At 47.4% G+C, this 15,193-nt stretch overlaps 1 protein-coding gene across 1 annotated transcript in view; it reads left to right on the forward strand.

Annotated features, from left to right (window-relative positions):
* NT5E (5'-nucleotidase ecto) overlaps positions 1 to 15,193 on the forward strand; it is a 36,053-nt gene that overhangs the window by 13,740 nt on the left and 7,120 nt on the right. The window contains exons 3-7 of the mRNA XM_054162562.1: positions 3,100 to 3,288; positions 11,708 to 11,905; positions 13,562 to 13,713; positions 14,275 to 14,383; positions 14,957 to 15,106. Of these exons, the coding sequence (XP_054018537.1) occupies positions 3,100 to 3,288; positions 11,708 to 11,905; positions 13,562 to 13,713; positions 14,275 to 14,383; positions 14,957 to 15,106 (798 nt within the window). The remainder of the gene's footprint in view (positions 1 to 3,099; positions 3,289 to 11,707; positions 11,906 to 13,561; positions 13,714 to 14,274; positions 14,384 to 14,956; positions 15,107 to 15,193) is intronic.

Here is a 15,193-nt window from a genome sequence, read left to right on the forward strand (position 1 = left end):
CTGCCACAGCAGGATCACCTAGACCAGATCACACGGGAACTCATCCGGATGGGTCTTGAATATCTCCAGAGAGGGAGGTTCCACAACCTGTTGGTTTTAACATGAGTTGAAGATCAGTGTATGACATGGTGTAGGCTGCAGTGGTGTAGAAGGGCAACAGAGCTGGTGCTGATGAGGAGAGCTTGGTTGTCATGGCCCTCCTGGCTGCATGCCATGGGAGAAGTTAGCCTGCAGGTGACTGCGTGCCAGCAGGAGCTCGCTCTTGCTCATCAGATAGAGAGCTCAGCTGTCTTTACAGATCTGGCCCAGGCACCATGGTAGGCATGGCCACTGTAGCTGTCCATGGGTGGAGAGATGAGCACGTGAAGGGCCTATGCTCAAGAACTATTTCTCAGGCTTCCCCTTTTGCCAGTAGCTCTGCACCAGGCCCAGCTTCTGTCAAGCACAAGAAGGTACAAAGAGGGGCTGAAGCTGACAGCTTCCTTTAGCCTGGAGAAGAAGGGCTAAGGGGTAACTAAGGGCAGCCTTCCATTCTCTTAAGGGGGGTTGTAAAGAAGACAGGGACAGACTCTTCCCAGGGGGACACAGAGAAAGGACAAGAAACAATGGGCTCCAGTGGTACCACAGGAAATGATGGTGGGATGTAAGGAAAGAATTTGTCACGGTATGAGCAGTTAAGGCATGAAATAGGTTGCCCAGAGAGGCTGTGGAACTTCGGCACGCTGAAGCAAGACTGAGCATCCTCATGTGGCTTTGAGTTCTTGCTTTGAGCTGGTTTGGGACTTGGTGGCTCCTGAATGTCAGTCCCTTCTAATCTCAACTAACTTACGACTGTTTGGTTCTAAGATGTCCATGAGAGGAAAATGTGGGGATGCACTGCATAATTCACTCTGCAATGTGCAGTACAAAGATTCCCTCTGGCAGTAACAGAACTATTCAGAGGGTGTGGTGGCAAACCAATTTATGTAACCCTCTTTTATCTCTTCCATTGTAGCAGCTTCCTCTTCATTTCCTGAGACATTTTGCACTGGATTGTGAATTCGTTTCACTCCTCCCTTTGTTATGAAGTAATGTAAATTCTTCTGACTTTAAAGGCATATTTCAAGATCATTTGATTAAAAGATTTCTGCAGGAAGGAGAGGAGTTAGGTAGAGGAGCAATTGGTAGAATGGGTCTATTGCTTGGTAGTCTTCACTGGAAAGTTTCTGATTACAACTTGTTGACTCTATTCTTAAACTTTATTCTCAACACTTCGTGAGAGAAACTAGCATCTATTGCTGGAGCATGTCCAGAGAAGGGCAGCAAGGTTGGTGAGGGGTTTGGAACACAAGCCCTATGAGGAGAGGCTGAGGGAGGTGGGGTTGCTTAGCCTGGAGAAGAGGAGGCTCAGGGGAGACCTTATTGCTGCCTGCAGCTATCTGAAGAGAGGTTGTAGACAGGTGGGGGTTGGTCTACTTCTCCCAGGCAACCAGCACCAGAGCAAGAGGACACAGTCTCAAGCTGCACCAGGGGAGGTTTAGGCTGGATGTCAGGAAGAAGTTCTACACAGAGAGAGTGATTGCCCATCGGAATGGGCTGTCCAGGGAGGTGGTGGAGTCACCATCATTGGAGGTGTTTAGGAGGAGATTTGATAGGGTGCTTGATTGCATGGTTTAGTTGATTAGGTTGTGTTGCGTGATGGGTTGGACGCGATGTTCTCGAAGGTCTCTTCCAACCTGGTTTGTTCTATTCTATTCCATTTGCACAACCCAAAAGCCATGCCCAGGACAAAAGAGCATTTTTGTGTAGTGTTCTTGCAACTGTTTCTCACATTAGGATCATCTCAGGAGGCACAGAAACCTTGGAGAAGGATCGTGAGTTTCTCACCATTGTGGTCCAGAAAAGGTTTCTGCTTTCCAGACGTTCCGTTCTTTATGTTGTCCTTTCAGGATGGTTGTTCAATTGTGTGCTGTGCTGTGTTGGTATTACTGAGAGTGGTTCACATTAAGTGAGATAATTTGTGTGGAAAAAAAGCAATTCAGGGTTTAGTGCAGGATTTGGATGAAGCTGCTGTTTAAAGCCTTGGGGCAAGGGAAAAAAATGAGATGAGTGTGGAGGAAAAAGAGAGAATTAACTCAGGAGAAGATGGAAGATCTGAAAGAAATGTATTTTGGGAAGTAAAAAAGCTTTGAAGCACAATGCAAGAATAAGGTGAGTGGAGTAAAAAGAGAGAGGATTAACTCAGGAGAAGGTGGAAGATCTGAAAGAAATGTGTTTTTGGGGAAAAAAGCTTTAAAGCACAATGAAAGAATAAGGTGAGTGGAGTAAAAAGAAAGAGAATTAACTCAGGAGAAGGTGGAAGATCTAAAAGAAATGTATTTTGGGAAGTAAAAAAGCTTTGAAGCACAATGCAAGAATAAAGTGAGTGGAGTAAAAAGAGAGAATTAACTCAGGAGGTGGTGGAAGATCTGAAAGAAATGTGTTTTGGGGAAAAAAAAGCTTGGAAGCACAATGAAAGAATAAGGTGAGTGGAGTAAAAAGAGAGAATTAACTCAGGAGGTGGTGGAAGATCTGAAAGAAATGTATTTTGGGGGAAAAAAGCTTTAAAGCACAATGGAAGAATAAGGTGAGTGGAGTAAAAAGAGAGAGAATTAACTCAGGAGAAGGTGGAAGATCTGAAAGAAATGTGTTTTGGGAAGAAAACAAGCTTTGAAGCACAGTGCAAGTGTTTATATTCAGACACTTACTGACATATTTACTTTCCTTTCTCTAGCTAAATATTAAAGGCTATTTGATAGTCGCTATTTGATACCACCAGTGGTGTAACTGGATTTGTTTTCATGAAGTTACAACTTGTCTAATATGGGCAAGCACATACAGCTCAGCACAGGAATGTTGTGTTAGTCTAAGCACCCAGGTGCTCCTTGAGACATTAGAGAACAGCAGGTCAGATCAGGAGCCGGAACCAACTGAGGCCATCGGAAAGCTACTGACATCCAAAAGTCAATTAGTTATACAAAAGAGTACCCAATATCAACTCCTCCTTTAAAAAAAAACAGTAATAATTAAGTTAGTTTGTAAATACATTCAGGTTTGGTCTTGTTTGTTTGTTTTTTTAAGGGGATGATGTAGTCTTTGAAGATGAAATTGAAGCGTTGCAAGTGCAAGTGGATAAACTTACTGCTATGGGAGTGAACAAGATAATTGCACTCGGACACTCTGGTTTTACTGTGGACAAGACTATTGCCCAGAAGGTGAAAGGAGTGGATGTTGTAATTGGAGGACATACCAACACATTTCTCTATACAGGTATTTTGCCTCTTACTGAAATGTTGCTTCTAAAGCGAATCTGAAACTGATTGTTTCCATTTTAAACTCAAGAGGACTTTCACAAACGTGGTTTACTGCTGGCTCTGCTGGGCCAGATTCATAGCTGGCCACCTATCTGTAACTGCCATGGTGGAATTTAAGACAGCCTGTGAGCAAGAAGTGCCCTAACTCATTGAAATACTCCCTAGTGCTGTGGATGTTCATGGTGATGTATTCAAAGTGTGACAGAGGAACAAAGGTAGCAACACTCCTGAATTCCTGCCGAACATATTGTACCTGCTTCAAGTTCACACATATAAAGGAATAAAACAGATGTCTACATTTCAATTTGTATATGGCTTAACATATAAGGCTTCAAAGGTGGCACCAGGGTTAATTTTCCACAGAAGGTGATTCTGTATTCATAGGTCAGTCATATGAGACTTCAAAAGTGGTCCCAGAGTTGATTTTCCACAGAATGTGATTTCTGTACTCACAGGTCTCTATTATCCCTGCCACTAAAATATTTTCCCCGTGTTTCCTCTGTCTTTTCCAGTCCTTCTTTTAATCTCTCACTTTATTCTTCTTTGCCCTAGAGATAGCCATCATTCCAGAGGTAAGTGTTGATCTGATTTCCTCAGCAGCTGCTCTGCTTTATGTAGAACCTGCCACCAGCAGCTTCTCCAGGGCTGCTGCCTTCCCTGTGCTAAAGCATGATGACACAAGTAAAAGAAAGGGGTTTGGTTTGGTTTGGTTTTCAGCCATCAAAGGTAGCTCATTAAATCTGCCAGAAACTTCATCAACTGCTTGAGTGTGTAACAGGAACTCTCAGTAGCTGTCAGCAACATTTCTCTTGAGCCCCAGTCCCAGGGGTAGCACCATGTACCCTAGGAACTTAGCCACTGAAAGGTTTTGCACTATTTCATCCTCTCCTCTTCCTACTCACCCCCTCTCACATTTTCATGCTTTTTTCCTCTCATCTGGCCTCTCACCTTTTACTGTCCCCCTTGTTAAAGACAAATAATTGCATGCTGCAGTTATACATTAAAGAGTTTAGAATCTCCCTTGAAGTTGGCCTCAAGGAATAATTAATGACACATAGAATTGGCATACCTGTGAGTCAGAGGCTGCAAACACTTAGCACAGGGATGCAGCAGAGAAGTGGCCAAACTGGAAGAGACAACAGGACTGACCATGTCAATGTCTTGTCTCCAAGAGTGACCAAGTGAGGATGGACAAGCCTGAGGATGGACAAGCCTGTGGATGGAGATGCAGTACACACATCTGTCCCTGTCTCCCACCAGCTTGCAGCTCAGGGACTTCCCAAGCCAGTAGTGTCTTGGTATTTACTAGTTCCCACTGAGCTTCTCTTCTGTGAACCTGCCCCATCTCCCATTGAGCCTTTTGCCTTCACTACAGCTGGTGCAGAGCATTCCAGTGCTCACCTGCACATCCCACAAAGACCTTGGTTTTTTCTCTGTGCAGCCTCCTGCCCACAGACAGCATCTATCAGCAGCAATATAAAATTAAGTGTTCCAAGTGTGCATTCCTTGTGAGTTTACACAGCAAAATCCAGACTGAAAGAGTGGAGAGTTTGTACCACAATCTGATGAGTTGTCGTTAAGATATCAGAGATCATGCCTTGTCTAGATCTGCAGGAGTTCCTGTGCACATCTGTTGTCACTCCTGCTGTCAGAGCAGACTATGGGTGGACCACTCAGTGGATAAATACTTGGATGGTTGCACTCCAAGAGCAAGGGTCAATGGCTCAAAGTCTATGTGGAGACAAGTGATGAGTGGTTGCTCCTCAGAGGTTGGTGCTGTTTAACACAGGCAGTGGGGTCAAGTGCACCCTCAGTAGGTTTGCTGATGACACCAACCTGTGTGATGCAGTTGACATGCTGGAGGGATGGGATGCCATCCAGAGGGACCTTAACAGGGTTGAGAGATGTGGCAATGCCAGTCTCATGAAGTTCAACAAAGCCAAGTTCCTGCACCTGTGTCAGGGAAATGCCAAACACAGACGTGGGCTGGGCAGGGTATGAGTAGAGAGCAGTCCTGAGGAGAAGGACTTGGGGGTCCTGGTTGATGTGAAACAACATGAGCTGGCAATGTGTGCTTGAAGCCCAGAGTGTCAGTCATGTCTGGGGCTGCATTAAAAGAAGCATGGCCACCTGGTCAAGGAAGGTGATTCTCCTCCTGTACTCCACTCTTGTGAGACCCCACCTGGAGTACTGTGTCTGGCTCTGGGGCCACAGCACCAGAAGGCTGTGGAACTGTTAGACTGGGCCTAGAGGAGGGCCATGAAGATCATCAGAGTTGAGGTTGTTCAGCCTGAACAAGAGAAGGCTCCAGGGAGACCTTTTAGCAGCCTTCCAGTATTTGAAAGGGACCTACAGGATAGCTGGAGAATGACTGCAAAAAGGCTTGTAATGACAGGATGAGAGGCAATGGCTTCAAACTGGAAGAGGCTCAATTTAGGTTAGACATTAGGAAGAAATCCTTCACCATGAGTGTGCTGAGACACTGGAACAAGTTGCCCAGAGATGACATGGAGGCTCCTATCCTGGAAGTGTTCAGAGACAGGCTGGATGGGGTCTTGAGCAACCCGGTTTAGTAGGAGGCATCCCTGCCCCTGTCAGGGAAGTTGTTTGAACTGGATGCTCTTTAAGGTCCCTTCAGCCCAAATTGCTCCGTGTCACAGTGATAATTAATCCTGCAAGAGCATATCAGGATTGGAAACTGTTTCTTCAGAAAGCAAGAAATGAGCAAGGCTCTGGACAAGCACTTAACCATCTGCAGCTGATGCAAGCCAAAAGGATGACTAGAAAGCACAGCTTTCTCTTCCTAATGCTCTGCAATTCAAGGACTGCACAAGGGCAAGAGACCAGAACTGAGTCAGTTCCAAAAACACCCAAAGACACTTTTGCTCACATAAATCCTGCAGGGCTCTCATTAGCTACAGGATTTCATAAAGTGCTCTCAAAATAGATGGGGTGGATTAGAAGGGCTGTGACCAGTAGGTCGAGAGAGGTTCTCTTCCCCCTCTACTCTGCACTGGTGAGGCCACTTCTGGAATATTGTGTCCAGTTCTGGGCCCCTCAGTTCAAGAAAGACAGTGAGCTGCTTGAAAGAGTCCAGCACAGAGCCATGAGGATAATGAAGGGAGTGGAACATCTTCTGTATGAGGAGAGACTGAGGGAGCTGAGGCTCTTTTGCTTAGAGAAGAGGAGACTGAGAGGTGACCTCATCAATGTTTATGAATATGTAAAGGGTGAGTGCCAAGAGGTTGGAGCCAGGCTCTGCTTGGTGGTGCCCAATGACAGGACAAGGGGCAATGGGTGGAAGTTGAGGCATAGGAAGTTTCACATAAACATGAGGAAAAAAATTTTCACTGTGAGAGTGACAGAGCACTGGAACAGGCTGCCCAGGGACGTTGTGGAGTCTCCCTCCCTTGTGATATTCAAAACCCAAATGGATGTGTTCCTGTGGGATCTGGTCTAGGTGATCCTATTCTGGCAAGGGGGCTGGACTGGATGATCTTTCAAGGTCTCTTCCAGCCCCTGAAATTCTGTGATTCTGTGATAAATACTAAGTATTAAAGGAGCATCATCAAGAAATAACTGTGAGCCAGGCTGCTACTAGGGAAAACTAGTTCTCTGCTAAGTTTGCTTCAGCTTGTAGTTCGTTACAGCCATTCCCCCTGCAGAAGCAGAGGGCTTAGAGAGTAAATCATATTGGAGTTCTAGGAGGAACATTTGTCATGCTGCTTATCCCAGGAGTTCATGTTACATAAACAACTGTAAATGGAAGGAAACAAGTTGTTCTGTGAGCAGTGGAAGTGAGGAGTCTGCTTTCCTCCGGATCCACGTCCTCTGCACCCGCTCCCCCCAGCACCTCAGCTGTCACCAGTACATGAATAGGAAATGCTTTTGCAGGGGGGCTCTGCAAGGGGGTCTGCTGTGCAGCACAAGAAGCCTTTCAGAGCTGCCTGATCTTGGTGGGGTTGCCTGCAGTGGGGTAGAAATACTGAGAGGAGTACCGGGGAGTGATACTGCTTGGTATGGTCAAGGAGACAGGGAGAAGGTGGTACCCTGGAGACAGGAGCTGTGCTGTGTATTTTTTCTTGCTGCTTTCTTCACCTGTGTGGTTTCTAAGTCCTGCAGCAGCCCTATTGAGTTCACATCTCTTTTCTCTGCAGATGCCTTGCTTTAATCTGTTACCAAGTCCTACATCACCCTCCAAGTTTGCCGGTTGATAAGAGTCTTCAGTCAATGAGTACATAACCACAATGCTAATGGAGTTTGCCTCCACAGGGGGTTTGCAGCCTGACTGAAATTTAGGAGGATGTCCTGGCTTTGCTGGGGCAAAATCCCAGGCCAGTCATGGGCTGCAGCCCATTATCAGTTGTGACCCAGCCAGGACACCTGACTGAAGCTGGCTCAGAGGTGTATCCCGTAACATGAGCATCACACAATACAAAGGAGGAAATTTGCTGAGGAGAGGGTAGTCTCCTGCTAGGGCCTCATTCTTGGGCTCTTCCTCATCCTGCTCCTCTTCCTGCTCTTCTTCCTGCTTTTGAGGACTGTATTCCTGGATATTGTGGGTGCTGCACTTTTGCTGAGCTGAGTATAGCTTTATAACTGGTGTTCCCCAGGGCTCAGCTGGAGCCAGTTTAACAAGTGCTGGGTCTTGCACTTGGGTCACAACAACCCCATGCAATGCTACAGGCTTGGGGCAGAGTGGCTGGAAAGCTGTGCAGCACAAAAGGGCCTGAGGGTGCTGGCTGACAGCTGGCTGAACATGATCCAGCAGTGTGCCCAGGTGTCCAAGGAGGCCAGCAACATCTTGGCCAGCAGGAGCAGGGAAGTGGTCATGCAACTGTACTTGGAGCTGGTAAGGCTGCACCTTGAATGCTGCATTCAGTTCTGGGGACATGTCTAAAATAAAGCCACTGAGCTGCTGGGGTGTGTCCAGAGAAGAAAATGAAGCTGGTGAGGGGTCTAGAGAATAGGTCTTATGAGAAGTGGCTCAGGGAACTGGGATTGTTTAGCCTGGAGAAGGGGAGGCTGAGGGGAGACCTCGGTGGTTGAGTCACCACCCCTGGATGTGTTGAAAAGCTGTGTGGATATGGTGCTTGGGGATGTGGCTTAGTGGTGGACTTGGTAGAGCAGGGTTAATGGTTGGATTCAATGATCTTGAAGGTCTTTTCCAGCCAAAACAATTCTAATTTGTCCAGTTTTGGGCCCCTCAGTTTAGGAAAGATGTTGAGTTGCTGGAATGTGTCCAGAGAAGGGCAACAAAGCTGGGGAGGGGTTTGGAGCACAGCCCTATGAGGAGAGGCTGAGGGAGCTGGGATTGCTTAGCCTAGAGAAGAAGAGGCTCAGAGGAGACCTTCTTGCTCTCCACAACTCCCTGAAGGGAGGTTGTAGCCAGGTGGGAGTTGGTCTCTTCTCCCAGGCAAACAGCACCAGAACAAGAGGACACAGTCTCAAGCTGCACCAGGGGATGTTTAGGCTGGATGTTAGGAAGAAGTTCTTCATAGAGAGATTGGCCATTGGAATATGCTGCCCAGGGAGGTGGTGGAGTCACCATCACTGGAGGTGTTTAGGAAGAGACTGGATGGAGTGCTAGGTGCCATGGTTTAGTTGGTTAGATAGTGTTGGATGATAGGATGGACTTGATGATCTCAAAGGTCTCTTCCAACCTGGTTAATTCCCTTCCCTTCCCTTCCCTCCCCTCCCCTCCTATCCTATCCTATCTCTACGATTTTTCCCATACCTGGGGCTAAACTCTAGCACTAGTTACTCTACCAACTGAGAAAAGGAAGCAGGAAAAGGAGAAAAAAAGCTTCCTGCTGAAATGAAAAGACATTTAACAAAAGAGGCAAACTGGTACCAATGTCAAGGAATCAAAGCATGTAGACAAGGCCACATTTGGTATAGTAAAAAAACACCTCAAAATTAAAATGCACAAATGTGAGCACAGATTCACAGTGCTGCTTATAGAATAGAATAGAATTAACCAGGTTGGAAGAGACCATCAAGATCATCATGTCCAACCTATCATCCAACACTACCCAATCAACTAAACCATGCAACCAAGCATCCTGTCAAGCCTCGCCCTGAACACCCCCAGCGACGGCGACCCCACCACCTCCTCGGGCAGCCCATTCCAATGGGCAATCACTCTCTCTGTGTAAAACTTCCTCCTAACCTCCAGCCTAAACCTCCCCTGACGCAGCCTGAGACTGTGTCCTCTTGTTCTGGTGCTGGTTGCCTGGGAGAAGAGACCAACCTCCGCCTCACTACAACCCCCCTTCAGGTAGTTGTAGAGAGCAATAAGGTCACCCCTGAGCCTCCTTTTCTCCAGACTTATAGGTATTATCCCTTAGCATCATTGATGCTTTTTGTACTAAAAATCCTGTGTATATTTTACTGACATTCTCCTTTTTCATCTGATGCAGAATAATGCAGGGTGAAGGCTTAACAACAAACTCCTCAGCCAGAGGCTAGCATGTGCTTGCTGCTGAGAGGTTTAGATGGGAATAATTGGGATGAAAAGTTCCTTTGTTGTTAATGTGACATGATCTCATGGAGGAGTGTGCTGTCCCAACTTACAGAAACACTGTGGCAGTTATCAGAGCTCGTGTCCTGAAAACAACTCTGTCACTCGTGAAATGACATTGGGCTGGATGATATTCCGAGGTCCCTTCCCAACCCCTAACGCTCTGTGATTCTGTGTGAATAATCAGATCACAGCATCATGAAATGCTCTGGGTTGGAAGGGACCTCCAAAGGTCATCAGGAACAGTATGGCCAGCAGGAGCAGGGAGGTCATTCTGCCCCCGCACACTGCACTGGTTAGGCCACATCTCGAGTACTGTGTCCAGTTCTGGGCCCCTCAGTTTAGGAAGGAGGTTGACTTGCTGGAATGAGTCCAGAGAAGAGCAACAAAGTTGGTGAGGGGTTTGGAACACAAGCCCTAGGAGGAGAGGCTGAGGGAGCTGGGGTTGCTTAGCCTGGAGAAGAGGAGGCTCAGGGGTGACCTTATTGCTCTCTACAACTACCTGAAGGGAGGTTGTAGACAGGCAGAGGTTGGTCTCTTCTCCCAGGCAACCAGCACCAGAACAAGAGGACACAGTCTCAGGCTGCACCAGGGGAGGTTTAGGCTGGAGGTTAGGAGGAAGTTTTACACAGAGAGAGTGATTGCCCATTGGAATGGGCTGCCTGGGGAGGTAATAGAGTCCCCATCACTGGAGGTGTTCAGGAGGAGACTTGACAGGATGCTTGGTTGCATGGTTTAGTTGATTAGGTGGTGTTGGATGATAGGTTAGACACAATGATCTTGAAGGTCTCTTCCAACCTGGTTTATTCTATTCTATTTTTTTCTATTTAGTCCAGCCCCCTCTGCAGGGACATCCTCAATTAGATCAGGCTGCCCAGAGCCCTGTCAAGCCTCACTTTGAATATCTCCATGGATGAGGCCCAAATCACCTCCCTGGGCAACCTGTTCCAGTGTTCCACTACCCCTATGGTAAAGAACTTGTTCCTAACAGAATAAACCAGGTTGGAAAAGAAATTTGAGATCAAGTCCAACTTATCACCCAACACCAGCTAATCAACTAAACCATGGCACCAAGTGCCTCATCCAGTCTCTTTTTAAACACTTCCAGGGATGGTAACTCCATCACCTCCCTGGGCAGCCCATTCTATATGGCCAGTCTCTTTCTGGGAAGAACTTCTTCCTAACATCCAGCCTAAACCTCCCCTGGCACAGCTTGAGACTGTGTCCTCTTGTTCTGTCACAGGTTGCCTGGTAGAAGTGACTGACCCCCACCTGCCTACAACCCCCCTTCAGGTAGTTGCAGAGAGCAATAAGGTCTCCCCTGAGCCTCCTCTTCTCCAGGCTATGCAACCCCAGCTCCCTCAGCCTTTCCTCACAGGGCTGTGCTCCAAACCCCTCCCCAGCTTTGTTGCCCTTCTCAGGACACCTTCCAGCTACTCAACCTCTTTCCTAAACTGAGGGGCCCAGAACTGGACGCAGGACTCAAGGTGTGGCCTAAGCAGTGCTGAGTACAGGGGCAGAATGAGTCCCTTCTCCTGCTAGCTGCTCTATTCCTGATCCAGGCCAGGATGCCATTGGCCTTCTTGGCCACCTGGGCACACTGCTGGCTCATCCAATCTAAATCTGCTCTTCTCTAGTTTGAAGCTATTGCTGCTCATCCTATCACTTCATAAACAGTCTCTCTCTGTCCTTCTTGTAGGCATGTATACTTGCTGTCCAATACACCCATTGCTGCCTCTGCTGAACACCCTGTTTGGGTTCTTAAGGCTGAGAAACCTTTGCAATGTCATTCCAATAATTCCTTGAGGGTCACATGAGCTGAAGGCCTGCCTTGCATTCTTGTTTCATGCAGGCACCCCACCCTCCGCTGAACAGCCAGCTGGCCCCTACCCATTCCTGGTTGACTCGGATGACGGGAGGAAGGTGCCAGTTGTACAAGCTTATGCTTATGGAAAATATCTTGGTTACTTAAATGTTACATTTGACAAGAAAGGAAATGTAGTTGAAGCAGTTGGAAACCCCATTCTGCTGGACAGCAGTGTTCCTGAAGGTATGTGGAGCAGCCATCTGGATTTGCCTGCAGCGCTCTGCTACAGTTCAAGCCTTACTATGTGAAATGCACGGCACAGTGTCACAGAGGAAACCACTTCTCTTCCAGGGCTTGCACTTCTCTTTGGTGTAGGGTTTAGGATGTGCTACTGCTGCATCCATTTGCCTCTATTTCTCTTTCTGAATGTTGTGGGTTTGTTTCTTTAATATGCACAAACTCAGTGCATGTTTTTGCCTGTTTAAAGTCACTGAATCATAGAATCAATAAGGCTGGAAAAGACCTCAAGGATCAAGTCCAACCTGTCACCTAAGACCTCATGACTACTAAACCATGGCTTCAAGTGCCATGTCCAATCCCCTCTTGAACACCTCCAGGGATGGTGACTCCACCACTTCCCTGGGCAGCACATTCCAATGGCTAACAACTCTCTCTGTGAAGAACTTTCTCCTCACCTCCAGCCTAAACCTCCCCTGGCACAGCTTGAGCCTGTGTCCCGAGAAGCCTTTTGTAGGACTTGGGTGATATATTACCTTGCCATTCAGCAGAGACCAGTGTATCTAGCCCTGACATGGTGATTTCAGGTACTGGAATGTGCTGCCCAGGTTGACGGTTGAGTCACTGACCATGAATGTGTTTAAAGGTCATTTGGAAGTGGTGCTTGAGGATATGGTTTAGGGGTGAACCTTGCAGAGTAGGGTTATTGGTTGGACTTGGTGATCCTGAGGGTCTTTTTCCCCTCTCCCCCTGCCAGACAAGGAAAAAGAAAGAGGAGGAAATCAGAGAGTGGCTTGTTAGTACATAGCCACAACAAGAATGCAGCCAAAGTCAGCAACAGCCAAGCAAAAGCTACCAGCTGGTGTCTGCTAGAGTGAAGAAGCCAAGAAAAGAGAAACTAGTTTCTACAACTAACTTTATGCCAGTGATCAGACCAATGGGACTATTCAGACTACTTTCCTTTTACATCCAGTGGTAATTTGTTTACATTTTGCCACTTTCTACTCAAGATTTGTGGAAAACTTCCTAGGCATCAGCTTCAAACTGCCACAACAGACTCTGTCACCTGTCAAGGTAGGTACTAGAAACCCCATCACAGCTAGAGGTTCAGACAGGAGCAGGCAAAAGAGGTATTTTTGTTCTAGAGAAGACAACCTTGCTGGGGCACAGGCATGGCTTGTTCACTTGATTTATTTGTCCTGCATGCTCCTTTCACAGGCTTTGTTTGAAGTGAGTGTAAATGACATGTTGCTCAAAGAGCCTTTAGGTAGAGTGTAACAAGAGGACACAGTCTCAAGCTGCACCAGGGAAGGTTTAAGCTGGATATTAGGAAGATGTTCTTCACAGAAAAAGAGGTTGGCCATTGGAATGTGCTGCCCAGGGAGGTGGTGGAGTCACCATCACTGGAGGTGTTCGAGACTGGATGAGGCACTTGGTGCCATGGTTTAGTTGATTAGATGGTGTTGGGTGATAGGTTGGACTTGATGATCTCAAAGGTCTTTTCCAACCTGGTCTGGTCTATTCTATTCTATTCTATTCCACTCCATTCCATTGCCACGAAGAACAGGAGGGTTTTTTCCCCCCCCAAGCTTTGTATTCACTGAAGCATCATTAATATGAGACTGCATAGTGCTGTTTTTACACTTTCATACTGCTTTATAGATGAGCACATTAAAGAAGAAGTGGAAGAATGGAGAAAAAACCTGGGGAATTACTCTGAGGAGATTGGAAAAACCAGTGTTTACCTGAATGGTACAAGCCAAGCCTGCCGTTTCCAGGAGTGTAACATGGGAAATCTGCTCTGTGATGCTGCGGTGAGACACGGCCACCACAGGTGGCAATCACATCCCAGTGCTGTGCCAGAACATCAGATGAAACTCCCCCTGGCTCTGACCAGCACATGGGCTCTGTGCTGCTTGCCAACACTTTTCCAGCACAACCCTAGGCAGCTCTGGAAGAAATAAGGCTAGCACTAAAGGCTGGGGTCAGAGTGCCTAGAGAGCAGCCAGGCAGAAAGGGACCTGGGGGTACTGGTTGACAGCCAGCTGAACATGAGCCAGCAGTGTGCCCAGGTGGCCAAGAAGGCCAGTGGCATCCTGGCCTGCATCAGGAATAGTGTGGCCAGCAGGAGCAGGGAAGATATTCTGCCCCTGTACTCAACACTGGTCAGGCCACACCTTGAGTACTGTGTCTAATTCTGGGACCCTCAATTCAAGAACATTGTAGAGTTGCTCAAGAGAAGGGCATCAAAGCTGGCAAGGGGTCTGGATCACAAGCCCTGTGAGGAGAGGCTGAGGGAGCTGGGGTTGTTTAGATAACTTTGTCTGGGGTTGCCCAGACAAAGTGAGGATTAAACTAACGCTCTCCTTTGGTAGCTCTATGAGAACGTTGGGCGTCCAGACCGGCAGTCATGGAACCACGTCTCGATGTGCATCCTGAACGGAGGTGGCATTCGGTCACCCATCGATGAAGAGAGCACTAACGGTATGTCAAATCCCAGGCTGACAACTCTATCAAGGAGGAAGAATCAAGTTACCATATAACTGGGGCACCTCAATGCAAGGGAGAGGTGGAGGTGCTGCAGCCAGTGCAGAGGAGGGCAAGGAAGCTGGGGAAGGACCTGGAGAACAAATCTTATGAAGAGTGACTGAGGGAGTTGGGGATGGTTAGTTTGGAAAAGAGGAGGCTCAGGAGAGACCTCATTGCTCTCTACAAGTACCTGGAAACACATTGTGGAGAGGACTGGGCTGGTCTCTTCTCACAGGTAAATAGTAACAGAACAAGAGGGAACAACCTCAAGCTGTGACTGGGTAGGTTTAGACTGGACATTAGGAAAGTATATTTCACAGTCTGGTCAGGCCTTGGAATGTGCTGCCAGGGAGGTGGTTGAGTCCCCAAGCCTGGATGTGTTTCAAGGTGGTTTGGCTGTGGTGCTTGGGGCTATGCGTTAGGGGTGAACCTTGCAGAGTAGGGTTCTGGGTTGGACTTGGTGATGCTGAGGGTCTTTTCCAACCTGAATGTTTCTGTGATTCTGTAAATCAAGTCTTGTTCCCCCAGGTAGCATCACTGTGGAAGATTTGCTCTCTGTTTTGCCATTTGGAGGTCGTTTTGATCTGGTGAGGCTGAAAGGCTCCACTCTGAAGGAAGCTTTTGAGCACAGTGTGCGCAGATATGGAAGAGGAAGCGGAGAGCTGCTGCAGGTTGGAGGTAGATTTTCTTTCTTCTTCTTCTTCTCATGTTCCATCTCTTCTGTAGGCCTTGTTTGCATTACAGCAGGAAGCCTCTATAAGAGTG

The sequence above is a fragment of the Dryobates pubescens genome, chromosome 6 (genome assembly GCF_014839835.1).
Source record: "Dryobates pubescens isolate bDryPub1 chromosome 6, bDryPub1.pri, whole genome shotgun sequence".
Classification (NCBI taxonomy): domain Eukaryota; kingdom Metazoa; phylum Chordata; class Aves; order Piciformes; family Picidae; genus Dryobates; species Dryobates pubescens.